The sequence below is a fragment of the Pogona vitticeps genome, chromosome 5, assembly GCF_051106095.1.
Source record: "Pogona vitticeps strain Pit_001003342236 chromosome 5, PviZW2.1, whole genome shotgun sequence".
NCBI classification, from domain to species: Eukaryota; Metazoa; Chordata; class Lepidosauria; order Squamata; family Agamidae; genus Pogona; species Pogona vitticeps.
This window is the reverse complement of record NC_135787.1, coordinates 30,425,562-30,447,964: the sequence shown is the minus strand read 5'-3', so window position 1 is coordinate 30,447,964 and position 22,403 is coordinate 30,425,562. Positions and strand designations below refer to the sequence as shown.

The following is a 22,403-nucleotide window of genomic DNA, read 5'->3' as shown; positions in this document are numbered from 1 at the left end:
AGTGTCTTAAACTGTTAGAAACCTGTTTTAAATGCTTGCAATCGTTAGCCCACCTCCTGAAGCCTATGCAAACTTAATTTGGTGTTGTTCTGAGTCGTTGTTAATTTTTGGTGATTTTTTAAATTCTCCATTGAAAGCCTTTGAATGGTCCGTTCAAAGGCTTTCGATGGAGAATAAAAAAATCACCAAAAATTAACGACGACTCAGAACAACACCACATTAAGGTTGCATAGGGTTCAGGAGGTGGGCTAATGATTGCAAGCATTTAAAACAGGTTCCAAACATTGTAAGACACTTAGAAATGAGTGAAAACGGACATCGGAAAGGACTTCAAAAGCACTGAAGCCGGCTTCAGTGCTTTTGAAGCTCTTCCATTTTCGCTCATTTTTAAGTGTCTTACAATGTTTGGAACATGTTTTAAATGCTTGCAATCGTTAGCCCACCTCCTGAACCCTATGCAAACTTAATTTGGTGTTGTTCTGAGTCGTCGTTAATTTTTGGTGATTTTATGTTTTCTCTCTCATTGAAATGCATTGGACGGACAGTTCAATAGAGTTCAATGAGGGAAAAACAAAAAATCACCAAAAATTAACGACTCAGAACAACACCAAATTAAGTTTGCATAGGTTTCAGGAGGTGGGCTAACGATTGCAAGCATTTAAAACAGGCTTTAAACAGTTTAAGACACTTTTACAGGACCGAAAAGGGAGATTGGAAAGGGCTCTTTGATCTCCGTTTCCCTTTTAAAGCTCTTTCCGATCTCCCTTTTCGCTCCTGTAAAAGTGTCTTAAACTGTTTGAAGCCTGTTTTAAATGCTTGCAATCGTTAGCCCACCTCCTGAAACCTATGCAAACTTAATTTGGTGTTGTTCTGAGTCGTTGTTAATTTTTGGTGATTTTTTTCTCTCTCTCATTGAAAAGCATTGGACAGATGGTCCAATGCATTTCAATGAGAGAGAAAAAAAATCACCAAAAATTAACAACGACTCAGAACAACAACAAATTAAGTTTGCATAGGTTTCAGGAGGTGGGCTAATGATTGCAAGCATTAATCTGTTCCAATTGGAACGGATTAACCGGTTTTCAATGCATTCCTATGGGAAATGGTGTTTCACTTAACGATGTTTTCACATAACGATTTTTTTGATGGAACCAATTAATATCGTTAAGTGAGGCACCACTGTAATTTTAAAACCGATCAATTTGAGGAGGAACACAGGAGGGTTGTTCCATTAAAAGCCCTGCCCTGAACAGCTAATTAGTTGTCAGAGGTGGCTTTTGGAGCAAAGCCATTAGGGACATAGAAAGAGCCTCCCCAAAGAGTGGGAAAGCCATTAAATCCTTTATTTTCACAACACTACTGAACCCACCCACTTTGTGGATGCTGACACCCAGGACAACAGCCAAAGTTGAGGAGATGTTTCTACATACATCTCAGGCTCTGTCTGCTTCTGTTAAAATTGTCTGGCTGTCTTGGCATTTTAATTTTTTATTTTATTTTATTTTGCGTGTATTTCATTTACATCCATGATTATGAATTGTGCAATATACTGATACAAAGAAAGAGAGAGAGAGAGTTGGAACAATACAGTGGTGCCTTGCCAGACAATGTTAATTCGTTCCGCAAAAAAATGCTGTCTTGCAAAAACATCGTCTTGCAAAACGCGGTTCCCTATTGGAATGCATTGAAATCTATTTAATGCGTTCCAATGGGGAAAAATCGTCGTCTTGCAAAAATTGTCCATAGAAAACATCGTCTTGCGAAGCCCAACAGCGATCGCAAAAACCAATCGTCTTGCGGATTAATCGTCCCACGAGGCACCACTGTAATTGATTAATGGTGAAATAAAAAGGTATTTGCCTGCTGGTGGAAGAACAAAGAGATGCAACCATTCTAGCCTACCTTAGAAAGAAATTCTTCAGCATTGGAACAACATTGAGAAGGCCAAAGTGAAGTTCTTAACAGAATGATTCAGAGTATGCCTTATATGTACAGTACCTGGTGTGCATGTGTCTGCTTAATCTGAGGTTGTATTTAAAAATACAACCCAAAATTACCATTAAAGGCAGGAGTCCCCACTCTGTTGTTCTTACTTCACATGCATTCCAGTGCAGTTAATCTGCATAATGTTTAGTATAACACATATGAAGTTGAGTTTTGGATTTTGCCTGATAAGGTGAGTTGAATGGCTTAGTCTTTTACTGCCAAAAGATATATCAAAAAAAGATATGCAGAGGCTTTAGTTTCAGGAATCCAGTCCAACCTCATCTCTGCTCTGCACCAGCACCGTCTGTCTGCTCCACTGAGAGTGAAGTTATCCCTTATGGCAAATGGAATCAGCATCGTTGACAGGATAAAGTACAATGCAGTTGGACTGCAATAAAATGAAACTGCTGTTTTTCATTGGTCTCAACTCAGATCAATGTTTCTCAAGAGTGGGACCATTTCTTCTCAGAGTGTTTTAGCTGAGGATTTATTCTTTCAGATGTCCACTGTGAGTCACCTTCAACATCTAGAGACAGAGTGAACCGTATTTTCAGACTACAGCAGAAAAAAGTTATAAATGAAATACGCCTGAGGGATGATCAGCACTCATATAGCTGTGATTGTTGTTTATAATATCCACATTTCTCTACATGGAACTGCTTGCTGTACTTTATTTTGAACTATCCACTGAGCAGCACATACTCATAATAAAGTGGGTTTTCAGAGGGCTTACACAAAATGTGGTTTGCATTAACTACAACACAAAACAAATTAAGGGTGTGTTAGCAAAGCCTGTTTTTCATATGGCTGAGACATATATTTCTGTAAAAATTACAGGGGCCAGGCTGTGGAGTATTTGCTTAGTCTTTAGTCAGGGAAGAGTTCTTGTTGACGTAAATGCTCAAAGACAGGACCCACAAGATTCCTTTTAAAATGTCTTGTTTGCTAAGAAATCTTTTTCAGTTGGTTACCCAAAATAAAATAAATATCAAAAAGCCACAGAAATGGATAAACATTTCCTTGATAGGAGAACCTATGCAAAAGAGTTCCATCACCAGGGCTATGTTGAGACTACGTTGACAATATCTTATGTAGTTATTTTGTCATGTGTTTGGTGGGTTTAAAGTTAACTCTTAATGTTGTCTAAGGCTTGAATAAGTGATACGGTATTTATATAGGTCTTCTCATATTCCAGTCTGACATTGTCTGTTAAGGCAAAGAACTCGCACATAGTCTAAAATACTGTTGAGGTGGAGGCTTCTGAAGTTGGCTTCCATGGTGCCTACACAGATGTTTTCATTCCATGATGTGTTTCTGGAAATCCTTGCATCTGTGGTTTCCAGTATTATGGCTAACAAGATTAAAAACGGCTTCAGCCAACTTGCTTCTGTAATAAGCTGTAAATCAGAGACATCAAGTTCTCAAGCTGCTCATAACATTTCTCTGTGTTAATGTGGAAGGTATCCAGGGAAAGTTTTTCCACCAGGTTTCATTGCATTTTCAAAGGCTTACGTTGATGTTCTTTACATTGCCATCTGTCTCTTAGAGCTGATATCAAGGTTGCATCATCCCGTTTAGAGAGCTTGTCCTCTCTGTTGACTCCCTTTCATGCCCTCTCTCATTACTGTCTTAAAGGAAAAGCCTTACCAGTGTTCTGAGTGCAACAAGGCCTTCAGTCAAAAACGTGGTCTGGATGAGCACATGAGGACCCACACAGGCGAGAAACCATTCCAGTGTGATGTGAGTTGTGCTTCCTTTTAATCTGTCTAATTCAAACTAATTACTTGGGAATAGGTCTCTTTTGGGGGACAGGCTCCTTTTTTAGCATTGTCTGTGAATCATGTGCACCCCAGAACTGGAAAAGTAAGCCTTTAGTCAGTGGCTGTTTGCTGCTGCTGACATCATTTCCGTTGCACAGAGGATGCTGCATGGCAGGCGTTTAGTCATTCTAAAATAGGCCCAAAATTTACTAAACCTTAAGGATTCAAAATAGTTTCAGTAGCCATGTTTAGTCTGTTGGAACAGAAATTATTAAAAGTCTGGTCGCCCCTTAAAGATTAAAAAACTTACTATTGCTGTTAGTAATAGTAGTAGTAGCAGTAGTAGTATTAAAATTATAAATGTGTTTTATGGACTAATAAATAGGCAAGCGAGAAAACAAAGAAAGAAGACAAGAAAGGAGGACAAAAGGAAATAAGCAGCATATAATAAGGGACAAGTCATCTATATTAATATAAATTGATCAAATATGCGCAGAAAAAGTTTTCTTAAAGTTGACATCAGCAAAATAGGCCTTATGTATCTAAAGCTGTAAGATGCTTTGACTACTGATGGATGGACACTGAGTATTTCTGACTTGTATATTTCTAACTTTGAAGTATACAGTGGGGTCTTGACTTAAGAACGGCTCGAGTTAAGAACATTTTGACTTAAGAACCACTCTCATAGGAAAATATTGACTTGACTTACATACTTAGATTTGAGTTAAGAACTGAAAAAAAACCACGTGGGAGGCAGGGAAAGTGCAAAATGTGAACTTTCAGTTAACAGTTGGCCAGTGAAAAGGGTGCCTGTCTGCTTCCTCACTCCTCCCAGCGTTTAGAGAGTAGATTGGGAGACAGTCTTCAGACTGCCTGGTACTGTACTGCCTGGACTGTATTTTCCCTGCCTTCCCTGAACCTTTCTTGACCTAAGAAAAAAAGAAACAAAATATCCCCCTCTAGTGGTCGAAGGCGGAATAGCAGCTTCCCATTAGTTTCTATGGACGGAAAAGAGCAGATATGGATCAAATGGTTTTCAATGCATTCCTATGGGAAATGCAGATTTGACCTGAGAACTTTTTGACTTGAGAACCGCCTTCCAATACGGATTAAGTTCTCAAGTCAAGACCCCACTGTAATTCTTTCAGCTATAGTCAGATCATGGGATCCAAACACACTGGCCATAAGTTAAGTTCCAGCTCACAGATATCTTTTAAGACATACACAAATGTCAGAAATTGTTCTTGTGCAAGATCAGTATGGCACTGACAAATGCATTATGGCACATAGCTTGGATATTCAGAATGCTCCTAGACTTCCTGCTAACCGTAAGAGCCTGTTGTGCTAGCTACACATGTTACCTGCAGCTAAAAGATTTGTAATGGCTCATTTGCAATATGGAATCAACCCCACCCCCACTTCCCGACAGCCATTTGCAGCTGTTTTTTTTTCTTGAATCAGCCACTGCCCATTATTTCCACAGCAGTGCAACTCAAATCCAAGGCTTGCAGAGGTTATTTATTTGGTTCTGGAATCCATCAGCCAGACAGGATTCAGAAATGGCACATGAAATATATTTCATGAATCTGATTTTTAAAATGTTTGTACCTGTATGGAAAGCTTCTACATTAGATCTGATTTGTGAGAATGTTGATTAATCCTTTCTTCCCATGCCACAGTCCAAATGAAAACAGCCACCTACTGTAGCTGGTATTCTATTTGTGTGCATGAGTGTGTGCATGCATATGCTATGAGCTGCTATTGAATTTAATTAAAAATAAACATATATAAAAAACAATAATAAGTTTCTCACTTTATCCTTTCCTGCCTTTTAAATAACTAGGATTACAGGCTTCGGTGTTCATACTCTTTGCGGTGTCTGTGCCCTTTCTCCATAGTAATTTTTCTTTGTGTTAGTGGCCATAATTACATGTGCCGACTCCCCACACGCCAAGGATATGGAAATGCTTTGTGGATATACTATACAGACTGCATCTTTGTTTGTTTTCTTTCAGTTATGCAAGTGATGCAAAGCAGATAACTGCTCTTATGTCTTTACTAAAGTATCTACTAAAAATGCTTACTTTAATTAGATAGTTGGCATTGAAACACATATTATGGGTTTACTTTTCTGGTGATTCTTTCCTTCCTCCAAGTTAAAGACCTGTTCTCTGTATTAAAATTACATTAAGTTCTTAAATTTAATGATGATGTCTCTTTTTTCTGGACATATGACCATTTCTTTAAAGTCAGTGACATATATGTGAGCTTCTATGTGGGCGTCACACAGGAGATCTCACACCTGTAGATACTAGGCATGTGTTTCCTTTCCTTTCCTTTCGACTCCAAATCCCAGAATTCTCCAAGAATTCCCCAGGCAGAATTTTGAGAGATCCTGCCCGCAAATACAGATCACTGTACAGATCACTACACATCCCTGCATTTCAGTCACCTAGAATAGGCCCTATTTTCTGCTTCTCATTAGGCTCTGTATAGGGTACCCTTAAAGAACTATACCTCCCACAAAGAACTAGATTTCCCTAAAAGCACTGGGACAGCTTCCATTTTGTACAGGAAGAACTTGTAAAAAAAACCTTTGAAAAGATAGGCATCACAACTCAGTAAACAGCAAAAAGATAAGCAGATAGACAAACCATGATCTTCCCATTCCTAGTTTGTTGGGAGAGATGTCAAAACCTTGGCAGGACATAGTACTCTGGCTTGTCTTTCCTCTTTCAAGTCAGAGGAATAATTGCAGAACTATTATTTTGCTTCAGTTCTGTGAGTTTCTGGGAGGTTCTGGCATCATATGAAACAAGCTCTTGATGGAAGTCCTACTGGCTTGTTGCGATACTCTAACATGTCCATTATGTCTCATTGGATAGCAGATTTGCAAGCCATTGGTTGAAAGGTGCTGCCAAAACAGGACCTCTGGCTTGCTGTTCTGTCTACATTAGCAGATGCCTGACAAATCGCAGTTAGAGCCATTGCCCAACCGTAAGAGGCTGCTGCATCATGGCAGTAGCAAGGAAACATTAGAAGCTGAGGTGGAATATGAGAGGCAAATGGAGCTGAGCACAGTTTTGTGCCTGATAGAAATGATTTAATTCGTATATTACCCTTCTTGCATAGACTGCAATTTAACTGCAATAAACATTGAGATGCTCTGTAGACTTGTAGCAGCTTCCCTTCCATATTGAGAGCTCTGCAAGGCATTATGCTGCCCACTGGAAATGGCATCCCCATGATGAGCTTTCTACTCACACCAGCTGTTGTAGGATGTAAACTGCCTTAGAGCCATGACAATATATCGCTGCCATACAGGGGAAAAAAATTTCAATCTGACAGTGGCTGCCAGGAATGTCTTGTCAGGCACAGAAGCTATCAAATCTGATAGCAGTGATCCTCAAGCTGAAATATCATGATATTGTATGAGGACTGAGAGCTCTAAGGATGCTGGTTTTGGTGACATCACCACAGAGATCAGCAGCAACAGTTATAAATAAACTACTTTTCAGTTTATAAGTATATCCCTTCTAACGTTTCCATTTTGTCTATGGAGAGATGGAACATCATGGAGAAGAGACAGGTTAGTTTTCCCCAGGCAAGAGAAGGATTCAGACACATGGTCTTCCTAAAATTGAACGTGTACCATAATAATGTGAACTTGGACTCTTAGCATATATTTTCACCCTTTGTATGCCAAGTCATGAGCTATACTCCCTTAGCGAATGGCTGCCAAGTGGGGTTTTTAGTTGTTGTACCTTAGGCTTACTGCATTGAATGTGTTTTGGTGCTCTTTTTCATAATGTATGCTCATTACTACTAATCTTAAAAACTGCCTTTTAATCATTGTAAGATGCTTTGTATCCTTTTGAAGGAGAAAGGTGGGTTGAAAATATTTTAAATAAATAGATATTACTTTTTAATATTTTCACTAGCAGTAGGCATTTATATTAACTTTACTAAACACTTAAATACATTTAGCTTGAAATTAACTGTGTTCAATACCTGGATAGCATATTTGAAAGCTTTTTCTTTTAGCTTTTAACAATAGTCTAGAATGCAACACAATTCAAAACAAAATCTTTCAAACTTTAATTTTTAGAATGACACCAAAAAGTTGCATTTTGATGATTCACCTTTCCTGTTTGAGACAATCCCTCACAGTTTTTCTCCATATATTCAGTTATTTCTTTACAAATCCTTTGTGCTGTTTTCTTTGTTTTGTTTTAACCTTGGCAATGCAGTTTTTATTTATTTGTAGGCTTTTGAAATGTTACAGTTATAGCTTATCAAGAGGAATTTACCGCTCAGTGAAGAAGGGTATTAAGTGTGCATCTGTAAGCAGTTTATTCTTCTCATTTTGCAAAAATAATGTGCCATTGTTAAACTGTCATCACTGTATGATCGAGATTCATTAAAAGCTACTTACTGGTAGCAGAATTTGACACAGCCCATCTGCTGAGGATGATACTCTCACAATTTATTTCCAGTAAGATAAATGATACAGTTGAGATATTCATACATCTGCATTTGTGCAAATGTTGTCATGTGTATCTTCTGAGCTTAATATATTTGTGACCTCACCACTCATTACATGTACAGTTTCATGTTTCTACTAAAGGAGTTCTTTTATATTTGCCATTTAAATGTGCAAAAGTGGCAATCTCCTGTTTACCAATTAAGGATCTCTTGCTTAATTAGCAGGGGCCACTGGTCTACTGAGTTGCATTTGATTATGTTAAGCACACAGGCAAGGTAGAAGGGGCATGATTTCCAATATGCCACATGAAAGTGGGGGCATTCTTTCAGCACCCCCATTATCACAGTCTCCACTTGGCCAGCTGTAATAAGTGACACTGATCCAGACTTCACTAGCATCACTATGCCTGTGTCCCTCTGTTTCTAAATACAGACTATATAAAGTCTGTTGTTACTCAGTAGACCTGCAAGGAGAGATCTCATAATAATCTCATAATAATGCAGCTGAACACCTACAGGGGAAACACTGTTCATAAAGCTTCATGCCTCTCATGCCTTTCATACAGTGTCATTTTTTAAAACTTAAACCCTTAATCCATGGATAAACTTCAGCTGGAATATAGGTATTTCTTCTATTTATGATATGATTTCACTGTGTGACGTGCACAATGTCACTCTTGTTCCTCAGGTTAAGTTATTCCTGAAAGCAGTTTCTTTCAGCTAAGGCTGGGGTGCTAAAACTCACTGGTAAAGGTGTCACCATACTTCAATGTCTTATTCCCCAAAAAGCACTGGGCTAGATGCAGATCTTTGACATCTTATAGAGCCTATTCTTCCAGAAGTTTTGAGATGGAACAGTAGTCCAAAGTTCAGTTTAGGGTGCACCTCCATCTGGTTCCTTTTTAGTTTATTCTGTATGTATTTCAGCCATCATTGCCATTGTTAATAACAGTAGACTTGACCGTGTCTGTTGTCCAAACAAAGTATTGAGATGGTACCATGACACCTCGTAGAGGACAAAGTTGTATGTGATCCCTTGGACTTGTGTTGTCTGCCTTTTACTGGTCATTTCAATTTGCAGCATAGCAGGGCTTGGTCTGAATAAGATTTATATGAATTGTTTGTACCCGACAAGAACTATGTCAACAAAACAACCCAAAATAATGTTTTCTGCACGTCTGCCACTGTTTTTGTTTGTTTTCTGCTTGATTCTCTTGCAACACAGACCTTGCTAAAAATTACATTCACTGTTATTTGTCACATATGGGAAGAATTCACCTTGATCATGGACAGAAAGGCAGAACTATGTGTTTGTCTGCCTTCTGCCTCCAAAAGGAGAGACTGCTTGTTGGAATCTATATCAAAACATTGTTAGCATGGGTCAGTGTACAAGTGTGCCAAATTCTTACGCTTCTAAACCAAAGTGTAGGATTTTAAGCTTAACTGTTCTTCTTCCTTCACTCTCTAAAAATATTTTTTGACTACAATCTTTTGACAAAAAGAAAAGGTGACATTGTTAATAACCCATAAAATATCCATCTGTTAAGCATTGAGGTAGGAAATACATGTTAGCTCTCAAGTCCAAAATGGGGAAGAGGAACATGATGTCATGGATGTATTAGTCCTCAGATACTGGATTAGGAAAGTGAGGCAATAAACACTGGTCTAATCTAGAAGAAATGTTTATCATGGTCTGGTTTGGTTTTGCATTTTTGCACCATCCCATCTTTGCGAAGGATGCCTAACATGATTTTCCTCACCTACATGTCTTGCATATCTTTATTTTGTGATTGGTTATTGGAAGATAAAAATGGACTTAATTTGTAAGAACTATTGCTAAAGGAGGTAGCTCTGAGAAAATATCATACTGTGTGGGGACAAATTAATGATAATGAATACATATTCTTTTTAATATCTAGCTTGACCTATTGGCTGAAACCCTGTTGCTTCACACCAGCCAGATCATAACTTTCAGCCTGTTCCTCCCTGGTAAACAAACTGGTCTGTCACAATTCCTGGAGGCACATACATACATCATCTTGGTACACACACACAAATGTCCTGAGAATTATGCTTGTTTTATCAGGGAGGAAAGGACTGGGGGTTACAATTTGGCTTATGTTAAGCAACAGGATTTTGACTATTGTGTTTACTACTTGCTGCTCAGACTAAGGAAGACTTTGTTGATGATAAGGTTTTGTATAATCTAGTGTGGCTCCATTGGCTTGTGAAGCCCAGCTAATCATCTTCAAGCTGTGAAGGTACCTTAATTATTCTTTATGCTAGTAGGCACCCTTGAGCAACAGAGACTAGTGTGGCTGATTTGGCTGAGGGCCTTAGTAGGCAAGATATTAGGTAGTCATGTAAATAAGATGACATATCTAAAATGGGCCTTTAACAAGTCAATGTCCTGACCCAGCAGGACAATGGAACAGTCTGAGACCCACAGCCTACAGAAGAACCTGGTCATTCCTTACATAGCAGCTGTGTCTGAAAAGCTCAAAAGGATTTTTGGTAAACACCACGTACCTATGCTTTTCAAACCCACAAACACAATAAGACAGAGACTTGTCCACCTAAAAGACCAGACACCAAAACACAACAGGAGCAATACAATATATATGGTCCAATGCAAAGAGGAGTGTTTGGAGCTCTACATTAGAGAAACCAAAAAGACACTAAACAGGAGAATGGCCCAGCACAGAAGGGGCAACAGCCCAGGACCACAACAGCAATGTTCCTTCATTTGAAGGATAAGGGACACTCTGATGACTAAGACGTACTCATTTTGGACCGAGAAGATGGGTGGTTTGAGAGAGGGGTCAGGGAGGCCATCCATGTGCATATAGAAAATCCCTCACTCAACAAGGGTAGAGGCGTTAGGCACAATCTGTATCCTATTTATCATGCTGCCCTTTTATCCATCCCCAGAAAGATTAGGAACACACCCACCAGAAAGACCACTGTTAACAACCCTTGAGAATGAGTGGGGAAGGATTGCAGAAGTGGGATTTTCACTCACTCCCCCCCCCCAGTCCTTTGTCCATTCAGACCAGGGGGAAGTGAAACCAAGGTGGAGGATATATCAGGGGTCTCCTACCAACTCTCCTTGGACTGAAGGAGCTACTTGGATGAGTAGTGAAACATTTGAACCTAATAAAAAAGAAGTCCAGTTGCCATGACTCAACTTCCAGATAACCTCACCTGGATGACTGAGAAGCTTCACAGATAAGATGACATAAGTTACTGTCATATACACATACAAAATTACCCTTTGTGCCATACTATGTGTCACGTTCCCACATGGCCTTTGGTCATTTCACCAAGCAAAGGTGCACGCTACGTGTCGTTCAGCTGCCACCAGTTGATTACATCAATTTGGTCAATGACCGAGATCCAGGCAACGTATTATTTAAGAACCAAGTAGAAATTGTTTATTGTTACAAATGATAAAAGTCGTCAATATCGTTAACTCTCAACTAAACAAAACCTTCTTTCTCCACTCTCATCCGCCTACTCTTACTCTCCCTCTCTTTCTCCTTTTCTTTTCCCCCACTTAACATCACCCCCGACTCCTATTGGTGCATGCAAATTTCATCCTGAATATTAATGAGCAGAGTGAACGCTACAGTATGTAATCCTGTGAAACTGAACCACTCTGCTCTCCTTTCTCTCCCTCTCTCCATGTCTAATACTCTTGGGGAACCTGGTAATACTCTTGAGGAGGCTGCTTTCCCCGGTGTGGTGCCAGCTCAATCATTTTCCATCAAAAAATTGGGAAGTTGTGTTCTGGCTTATCTGAAATTATGTATAATGTTGACTGTTGAAATATCTATGACTTTTTTTAAAAAAATATTCTTTCAATACGTTGATTGTTTGCTTGTTTTGGCCTTTTATCTGTGATTTAGGTTTGCGACTTGTCGTTCAGCCTGAAGAAAATGCTGATCCGGCACAAGTTGACTCACAACCCCAACCGCCCCATGGCTGAATGCCAGCTGTGCCACAAAAAGTTCACAAGAAATGACTACCTCAAAGTACACATGGAAAATGTCCATGGAGAAACAGACAGCTGATTTGGGCTTCCATGAGAGAGGGTGTCCAGTGTTCTCTTCAGAATTATCACCTGATGAGTGAACACAAGACTGGGGGGGGGGGAGGGGAGAGAGAACTTGAATTTGTTCACATAATTGCTTTTATTTCATTGTTGCCTTTGCATTTAAGTTCAATTTTTTTAAAAAAAAGTGTTCTAAGTTGCACAAGGTTAGAACAGAAACAAGTAAGTAAGGAATGAATATTCCAGAGGCTGGAAACAGTGCAATTTTTGGACTACATGCTGGCTGGGAGATTGTGGGAGTTATAGTTCAAGAAACTAACCTTTCTGGAAGGTAAGAGATCATTTTACGTGGATAAATCATTTTCAGAATCTGTCATCACATGTAACATGCACCTATATATTTCAGTAGGAATCCAACAGACACCCTGTTCCAGTCACTTATTCCAGAGAAACTTCAGACTCCAGTCATTCTGGGGAATAAGTACATATCTCTCCCCTACCTCATCCATTGTTTTTGATGAGGATTCTCCCCTCTACCTTAGTAAAGCAAAAGTGAATACATTGCTACATGGTGTTTATTGAAAGACCACCTGTTTTGTTTTCACTGAGGTTTAAGTACCATGGAGCTCACTGGGAGCTACTTCCAAGTATGACTCCTTAGAAGTCCACTATTTATCCTGGAAACAATGTAAATACCATTTCTGGATGTGAGTAAACATCCGATTATTGTAGGAATATATTTGTCGGCAATATAAAGCCCTCTAGCTGCTGCTCCTGGATTTTGGTCAAATTCAAGCTACCAACATGAATTTGACCAAACTCCGGGAGGCAGTAGAAGACAGGAGGGTCTGGCGTGCTCTTGTCCATGGGGTCACAAAGAGACGGACACGACTTAACAACTAAACAACAACAAAGATGCTACTGGGCTGCTCCCATTATCCTCCATCACTTGCTACTGGTTAGGGATGTTGGGAGTTGCAGTCCAACAATGTTTGGAGGGACCCATGTCCCTCACCCCCTTTGGTGGTATCTAGGTGTGTGGCATTTTCCCATCCAAAATAACCCCATAAAGTTAGTGCCTTTAACTCCAGAACTTTTCACTTTCAAGCTTGACGTTTTATATCCTGGGTATAGTAGCCAGGTTTCTCAGTGACCTTAATTGACTTTGTAGTTGCACAAACTGAGATCCAGGACCTCAGCATACAATACTATATAGACTGTACTGTAGCATCTGTTTGCAGATGGCAGATGGATGTCGTGCAACAGTTTCTTACGATGTACATTATAATATTGGCTCGGTTTTCATCTACCAGTGAACTGACTTCTATTCTGTTCACCAGCCTAATTATTCCAGCAAAGTTTATTCTGGTTTACAGTTATTTCAATTACTGAAATAAAAAAATGTTTTTCAAACCCCGCTTGGTGGTAGTGGCTTCAGCATGGTTGGTATTACATTGGATTGCCATAGTGCAAGGCAAACTAGAAATAAACACTGAGTGATTTGTGTTGAAATGGTATGTTAGCACTAATGTAATATGTGCTAATGCCAAGGGAAGAGGAAACCAAATCTTAGAATGGTATCCAACATCCTGTTAAGGCAACGAACATGTAATTAAGTTGCTTCGAAGAACTTCTTCCCCCTAGTGCGGTTTTGCACAGTTGAGAAAGAGACTGGGCAATCTTTCTTTATTCATATCAGAGTGTTGCACAATTTGAAACAAATCTGTCATTCATATTCATATTTTTTTTATAAAGATCAAGACTGAGTTAAGAATAATTTGCTTACAGCACGACTTTTTCAGCAAGCGGTTTCCCTGTTATTTATGGATTGTCTCTAAATTTTATGCTTAAATAACTGAAGTCAAGGCATGGCTAAAAGGAAGTAAAGAAAGCAGTAGCATGCCATCTTTGAAGGGTACAAGGTTGTTTTAGGACACACATGTTTGCAAGTGAATGTTTTTCAGCTAGTCAAGTATTGTAAAAGTGGGTCCAATGTCAGCCTGCCAAAAAATCAGGACTGAAGAGGAGGGAGTGGGGAGAGAGCTGGTGAATGCAGGTACATGGGCCATCATGCCATTTGGGGCAAAAGTGTACAAAGCTTCACTGAACCAGTAACCTGTGGCATTAACATTCTCGTCTTCTAGTGCTGTTTGTCCTGAGGCTTATCTCCCTGCTTGGAGAATTAAAGAAGCATAGTAATTCCCTGAGACTGTACCCAACACCCTGAAACCTAAAAACATTAATTCTGCCCTACCAACTATTGGCATAGATGGGCAATAATGGCCCTCCAGATTTTTCTTTTGGACTAAAGCTCCCATAATCCCTCACTGTTGGCTGTGATGGGATTTTGGGTAAGGAGATAGAGGCTAAAGTTACTTATCCCTGGCCTAGATCCATAACTCACATTTTATAATGCTTTGTTCTACCCGAATACAGCTTCTGATTGGCTTTTCGCAAACCTTCGCTCTTATTACATATGTAAGGCCTATCCAGATAGTAATCCTGAATGTAAAGTTCAAGCATGGTCTACAACTCAGTCTTAATTAGGTGCAATGTGGACTTCCTTCACTTGTTCTAACATACATTCCCCCTTTTGTCTCTTCTCCCACAATGCACTCATCTGCCATTATTCCAGAGTGGCTCTTAGGTCTGGAACTCTTTTTCAGAAATCTGTATTTAAGTCACTTCTTAACAAATTTCATCAGACTCTAATCTGCAATACTGCAGATCTGGTAAACCTGGTATGTGTTCTGAACACAAATCCTGGTGTGTATCTCTTTCTCTCACACACAATCCCTTTTGTGTTTTGCTTCCTGTTCTAATCATAAGCTCCATGGAAAAGGAGTCAGTTACAATGTTTAGTCTGCAGAATGAATTCATCCTCAAATGCACCAAGAGAAAGACTAGTTTCACACACAGTGTTTCTTCTGTATAAGTGGATACTGGGTTCTCCTCTTGACTGTTACGGGAAAATATTTCAGGCAATAGGAGAGCTAAGCAAAAATTAAACAGTAGCAAGACAAATAAGAATGAGGACTTTGTTAAAATATATATATTAAATATTACTCAGCACACTTTTACTGTTTTATCGGGCATTTCTATCCCGGATTTCTCACAAAAAAATCATGTTTTAGATTTTAAAACTATCATTATTAAACAATGGTAAGCCAAGCAACAATTAAAGGACCTGTGAGAAGTGGTTATTCCTGCTATATAGTAATGAATGAGTCCTGAAGGGCTTTAGGAAGCTGCTTCCTACAGTGGTCTTATCGGAACTTTGGCACAGCGTAGGTCATTTAGAGCTGTTCATATTTCAGGTAACACAGCAGCCTAAGCTAGTAGAAGGCATTTCTTACCACACAGGCATCCTCTGCCTTCAGCACAAAGGTGAGCCAGTTAGCCAAACTAGAGTGCTATTTTGTTCTTCAATGGGAATGGAACCCAGGGTGGCATTAAGCAAAGCGTGCTGCTTATATACCACCCTGTAGCACTTCAAGCAGTCTCTGGGCGGTTTACAAGTTAATTATGCAGGTGACACATTACTAATCTGAACACCTAGCCCCAAATACCTCCCTCTTCTCTGAATTGAGTGCCAAAGTATTGGTCAACCAGTACATTGCTGCTGACTAGCAATCTCAAATCTTTCCTAGGTCTATTTGGAGAGGTCAGGGAATGATGTTGCAAACAACAGGGAAGGGGACTTGCACAGAACATGCACCATGCACATGCTTCTAGTGGCTTGTGCAGCAACAGCAACAACAGGAGTTATATAGAGATTTTTGCGCAATTCCTAATTCATAGTGTGATGAAGTTCTATAGCCAGCACTACCTTATACAGCCATTACTATGTGGCATTTGAGGCAATGTGTCTTCAGAAGAATTCTATCTCATCCTCATCAAATTAAAGATCCATGCACAAGGGTACTATTTGTTACTCTCCACTGTGAGCAGCAAAGTGTATTATCAAGGTAACTACCATTAGTATGCACTCACTCAATAAGTTTGAATCGTTTCTGTAAGTGGAATAAGGAGGTTCAGAGATACTTTACAAGCTGCTGCTTCTGTAGAGGTGTAATTTGAGAACCATTGTTCTGTCAAATCTTCTCTCAGATATTCATAAATGAACTTTCAGCTGTCAGTTGCGCTGACAGGCACACATGGGATTTCTAGTTTAAAAGGCTTATAGTAACTGACTTTATTGAATCATGTCACTTCTGTTTAGTGGTTATAATTCACTCAAGCACATTACTGTGTGACAAACAGTCTAATCAGCTTTGCTCAATGTAAAACCATAGAGTTAGACAGAAGCCTAACAGCTTTGCAGTGACCAAAGTCATTCTGACCATTTATGTATAAATCAAAGAGAAATAGTCTATATTGTACTCTATAAAATGGCCCCTACAAGAAAGCATATCCAACTGTTGTTTATTTTTTTAAAAAAAGTCACTAATAGAATACTGTCTCATCCAATATGCACACATACCAATAGTGATGTGCATTAGATCCAGATAAATTTCCATGTGAATTTGTACTTTTTGGATAAGGGTTAGCACTTTCCAAGAGGAAGCAGGCCTTGCTACAAAGCTACCTGAACCAAAGTCTGGATGAAGCTTCATACTGGATATCACCTTCAAGAAGACAAGAAATTTAAAAAAGACATATTTCTTGTCCTGTAAAATTGCCCAGTGTGAAGAAGAGGACAGGGAATGATTTGAGTGACTGATAGGTCCATTTCTAATCCCTGAGCACAGTTTACATTTTGCCTGGGGAGAGAGAAACTGAGTTACAAAAACATGTAGCTGCTTTCCATTAAGTTGCCATTTACTCTTGCAAGCAGAAAATGCTTTACATTTTATTTTTAGGGTTCAAGTGGAGTGTGTAGGTGGTAGTTTCAAACTCTGTTCAAATCCTTTCTCCCCAAATCATTTCAGATTTTTTTTCCTGCAGTGCATCATTTTCCTTTTAATCATGATCAAAGTATTATGTTTGACTTCATAGGCTCTCCCACTGAGCATTTGTGTTGTACAGAATTTAGACAGTGAATCTGCCTTTAGTTCTCCAAGTTAAGAAAAAGAAAATAGTTACTTGAATGTATTTGTTTGTTTTAACAACAACAACCTCTGAACTGCAGAGCTGGAAGGGACCCTGTGGATCATTGAGTCCAGCCCCTATCAAGGAGACACAGTGGGGAATTGAACTCCCTACTCTCTGGTTCTGCAGCCAGAGACCTAAACCACTGAGCTCTCCAGCAATTCGATGGCATCATTCTCCAAGTGTAACTTTGTGAGTTCCAAAGGTGGCTCACAAATTCTTCTAGGATGTGGGTGATAGGAGTTTTATTAATTATCACCACTGCACTACTTCATTACCTTATTTGTCACTGTGATCAGCATCCTGTTGAGTTATGCACGTTTTGGAAGACAGTTATGGATCCATTTACCCAGCTCCAGCAGGTTTTCCTTTGCCTGCCTGGTCTCGCTCTGGTTGTAATCTCAGTTATGCCACCTGCTGGGTGATCTGTCACAAGATGGGGGCCATCAGGACAGAGAAATGTTTACATGGTTGCATTTCTGCTCCAGGTAGAATAATGGTCCGTTCATCATTCAACTCCCCTTTGCCAAAAGATGCTATAATTTTGCTTGCCTTTTCCTTCTGGAAACTTCATCCAGAAAAGAAATAAGCAACAGAGCTTGTTAAGTCTCTCATGATAAGACTGCCTTTTGGGAAATATACATGGAGGAATAAAGTCAAACAAGGAATGCCATTAAAAATAATCTGGGGTGAAAAAAAGCCAAAGTAAAAACAATATAAGGATGAGCTAAATTGCCTGATCTCAAAGATATTGAAATAAAATTATTAAGTACAAAGATTTTGGAAACAATTTTTTAAAGAATTAAACAACATATGTGAAAAAGATATAGAATTTAATTTTGAGATTGCTTTGTTATCAATATTTCAGAATGTGGAATATAATAAAATGACTAAAGAATTGATAACCAATTTATTAACAGCGGCTAGACTGATAATAGCTAGGCAATGGAAATCAAAATCTGAATTTCAAATCGGTGAATGGTATAAAGAAATATGGAATATAGCTATAAACTTTTAATTTAAAGGTTAATAAAGGAGAGTTGAAAAAGAATAATTTTTATGAAATATGGGGCAGATTTTTGGAATATGTGTTAACAAGAGGAAAAGGGAAAGCTCCAAATCAAGAATCAATGCAGTTCTGGAGAAGAGGACAATAGAAGAAGAAGAAGAAGAAGAAGATGAAGATGAAGATGAAGATGAAGATGAAGATGAAGATGATAGATGGAGGAAGATTACACCAAGAGGCCCCGTCTATGGTGGTGGGGAGCACCGTTAAATTGTATTTTGGTTTGTGTAGTTTATGTTTATGTTATAGCTAAAAAATAAAATTAGAGTAAAAATAAAATAAAATTATTTAGTACCTCGAATTTCAGTCATTCTGTTCTGTTAAAACAAAAGTACCTTGATTTTTGAAAGAAATCATGTCATCTTTCTTATCTAAAAACTATAGATTTTATGTCTAGGAACATCATCTTGATGTTGTCATTTTCATACATGCTTCTGCAAAAGTATGTGGGGGATGGAAACCACACCCACTCACTCCCCGAAATGTTTCCCATCTATCAGAATCTCTGTACCGATCCTTCTGATTTTTTACTGGTCTGTTACTTTGGATAATTTCTACACTTTTCATTTTCAGAATGGTCTACAAGGACTGGGTGGGCAAACAACTCATGTTTCTGGGTAACCTTCATAAGGCCTGCTATTGCATAAACATTTCTGTAGCTATTCATTTAAAACCTGATAGCCTTGATCTCACGCCCACCTCTCTGAAGGATCTTCCGTTTCTTTGAGCGGATAAACCACTTTTGATATGAAAATTAAATAGAAAACTCAAACTTTGTAGAACTGCTAACGTTCTCCTGTTTGTCAGAAATTCTGAAGGAAATATCCACTGGTAAGGAACAAATATAGCCGACAAAAAAGAAAGTTGTTTGTTTTCATGACTCTTTGAATCTCAGCTCGATTTGGAACCTATCCCAAGTCAAAGCCAATTGATTCCAAATCAGTTCAAGCTGAAGCATTTTCCAGTGCACTGAATTATGTAGGCTCCAAAACAGAATCTGTTGATCAGTGCATATCTCTAAAATAAAGCTCACATGCAAATCAGACAAATCTGTACACTCAAAAAACTGGCCAATGAGAGCCCCAGGGAATGATGCTTTTGTGATGATGTACCATCATTCCTAGAGTCATGGTATCCCAGGACCTAGCTTGAGTGTATTAGCTGTCACTTGAAATAACAGCACAGCATTTCATTGCTTTAAAAGAAAAAGAAAAATGCACACTGCTGCTTTGTATTTGAAGATGCAACTCCTTAAAATTCAGCCTCCAACTAATTAAAGGAGCATTTTTACCCTGAGCTCAATGAGTTGAGCACCTGACTGCAGAGCCAATGGTTGGGAGTTCAATTTACTGGTTTGTCTCTCATGAGAAGAGCCAGCCCCTACAGCCATGGGCAAATTGCATGGTCCCACAATACCCTCAGAAGAAGGAAATGGGAAACCACTTCTGTGTACTTTAAATGTAGAAAACTCAGGAAAGGGTCAATGTGAATTGGAACTGACTTTACTACTGTTTGTGTTGCTTCTATCACCTAGTCACAACGAGAATAGATAGACTAGATATTTTAGGTAAAGGTAAAGGTTCCCCTTGACATTTTAGTCAGTCGTGTTCGACTCTAGGGGGCGGTGCTCATCCCTGTTTCCAAGCCGTAGAGCCAGCGTTTGTTCGAAGACAGTTTCCGTTGCCACGTGGCCAGCGTGGCTATACGCGGAATGCTGTTTACCTTCCCACTGTGGTGGTACCTATTTATCTACTTGCATTTACATGCTTTCGAACTGCTAGGCTGGCAAGGAGCTGGGACAAAGCGACGGGAGCTCACTCCATCGTGTGGATTCGATCTTACGACTGCTGGTCTTCTGACCCTGCAGCACACAAAGGCTTCTGCGGTTTAGCCCGCAGTGCCACCACATCCCTTTCTAGGGACGTGGTGGATATTTTAGTCCAGTTCTAATTTATAGTGAATGTCCTTTGGTTGTATGTGAGAATCCTGTTGTGAAATATCACATATATATGGGAAATTATGCATTCATTTTTCCAAGTTTACTGTTTGTCTGTCACATGCTTAGGGATGCAACTGTGTGCATGATCTAGCTCAGTGGTTCTTAACCTTTTTGAAAGAAACGCCCCCTTGAGCCATTGAGGAAGTTATCATCGCCCCCCTCCCCGCGGTGATGATATCTTATTTATTTATTTATTTGTTTGTTTGTTTGTTTGTTTAAGACACTTAAATCCAATGACCCCTGAAAACAAAATTAAATTCCAAGAAAATGAAATGCCCCCCAAAAAGTAACATTTAATGATTTAGTTGCAAGTGAATTTTAAGACACAAAAAGAAATATAAAAAGGGCATAAAAACAAATGCAGGAACTAAAAATTTCAAGACAAAAAGTCTGAAACTAAAATAAAATTGGAGGAAAATATATATTCATGCACACTGTAAAAAGGCTGCAGCCATCTTCACAGGTTTGGCTTGCTCCAGCGCCCCCCTACCGCCCCCTTCTGCTCCAGCGCTCCCACGCCGCCCCTTTTCGTTCTACCGCCCCCCTGAAAAATGAAATCGCCCCCTGGGGGGCATTATCGCCCACGTTAAGAACCACTGATCTAGCTGTTTCAGAGGACACCAAAGACAGACAGAGTGAATGTGCTCACCAGTTACAGATTTCTGGATTTACTGTATGTTGCACTATCCCAATTAGATTCTGGTTTGTTTGTTTAGAGTGCTCATAAAGGTTTGCCACATTTCATGGCGAATTACCGGGTGCTCTTGTGTCAACAGTATTTATTTTATTTATTTATTTATTTGATTTATATCCCGCTCATCTGGTAAATCTATACCACTCTGAGCGGCTAACAGGAACATATATACAATTATAATAAAATAAATTAAAAATCAATTAACAGAAAATGACAAAAATCATAAATAATCGCAAATAATAAATAAATAAAGAAGAGAAAAATAAATTAAGTTAGATTAGGTGCTGGCAGGAGGGAAGGCCTTGACATAGAGCCATGTTTTTAGTTGAGTTTTGAATGTACCCAGCGTAGGGGCAGCGCGAATCTCAGGAGGGAGATTGTTCCAAAGGCGAGGAGCCACCGCCGAGAAGGCCCGGTTTCGTGTCTTCTCCCTCCGGGCCTCCCTCGGCGTCAGGCTCCTCAGCCTCACCTCCTGGGTCGCGCGGGTGGTCCGGGTAGAACTTGGTGGGTGAAGGCGTTCCGCCAAGTATCGAGGTCCCAAACCGTTTAGGGCCTTATAAGTGAGCATTAAAACTTTGAAGTCAATACGGAAACGAATGGGCAGCCAATGCAGTCTAGCCAGGATAGGAGAAATGTGATGGAATTTTCTCCCTCCGGTAAGGAGTCTGGCTGCTGCATTCTGCACCATCTGGAGTTTCCGTATCAGCCTCAAAGGTAGCCCCACGTAGAGCGCGTTGCAGTGATCTAATCTTGAGATTACGAGCGCGTGTACTAAGGTGGTGAGCGCCCCCGAGTCGAGATAGGGCCGCAGCCGGGCAATCCGCCAAAGGTGGAAAAAGGCGGAGCGGACAACCGACGCCACCTGTGTTTCCATGGTGAGCGTCGGGTCCAAATGTATGCCCAAGCTGCGGACCCCACTCACCGGAGCCAGGGTGGCCCCCCCAAACGAGAGAGAGCCAACCAAGCCACCAACCACGGGGGGGCCCACCCTCAGGACTTCCGTCTTGTCCGGGTTCAGCCGCAGGCCATTTTCCTGCATCCATTCCAGTACAGTCCCCAGGCAGCGCTGAAGGGACAGGACGGCATCACCTGCAGTTGGTAAAAAGGAGATGTAGAGCTGGGTGTCATCAGCATACTGATGATACAGCGCTCCACACCCCCTGATGACCCCCGCTAGCGGCCTCATATAGATGTTAAATAGCATTGGGGAGATAATCGACCCCTGTGGAACCCCACAGTTGGAGTTCCACGGGGCCGAGACACTCTCC

The 22,403-nt window shown here is 39.9% G+C and overlaps 1 protein-coding gene and 1 long non-coding RNA gene across 4 annotated transcripts in view; one reads left to right on the top strand and one right to left on the bottom strand.

The window, feature by feature from the left end:
• PRDM5 (PR/SET domain 5) overlaps positions 1 to 13,698 on the top strand; it is a 106,234-nt gene extending 92,536 nt beyond the window's left edge. For 2 of the 3 annotated variants that reach the window (XM_020781540.3, XM_020781539.3), the window contains exons 15-16: positions 3,622 to 3,726; positions 12,140 to 13,698. In XM_020781540.3, coding sequence (XP_020637199.2) covers positions 3,622 to 3,726; positions 12,140 to 12,304 — 270 coding nt within the window. In that variant the 3' untranslated portion in view covers positions 12,305 to 13,698. The remainder of the gene's footprint in view (positions 1 to 3,621; positions 3,727 to 12,139) is intronic. The other variant, XR_012087759.2, reaches the window with a different exon arrangement.
• LOC144583208 (uncharacterized) overlaps positions 13,150 to 22,403 on the bottom strand; it is a 43,855-nt gene continuing 34,601 nt past the window's right edge. Inside the window, exon 2 of the long non-coding RNA XR_013536875.1 lies at positions 13,150 to 21,042. This is a non-coding gene — a long non-coding RNA (uncharacterized LOC144583208). The remainder of the gene's footprint in view (positions 21,043 to 22,403) is intronic.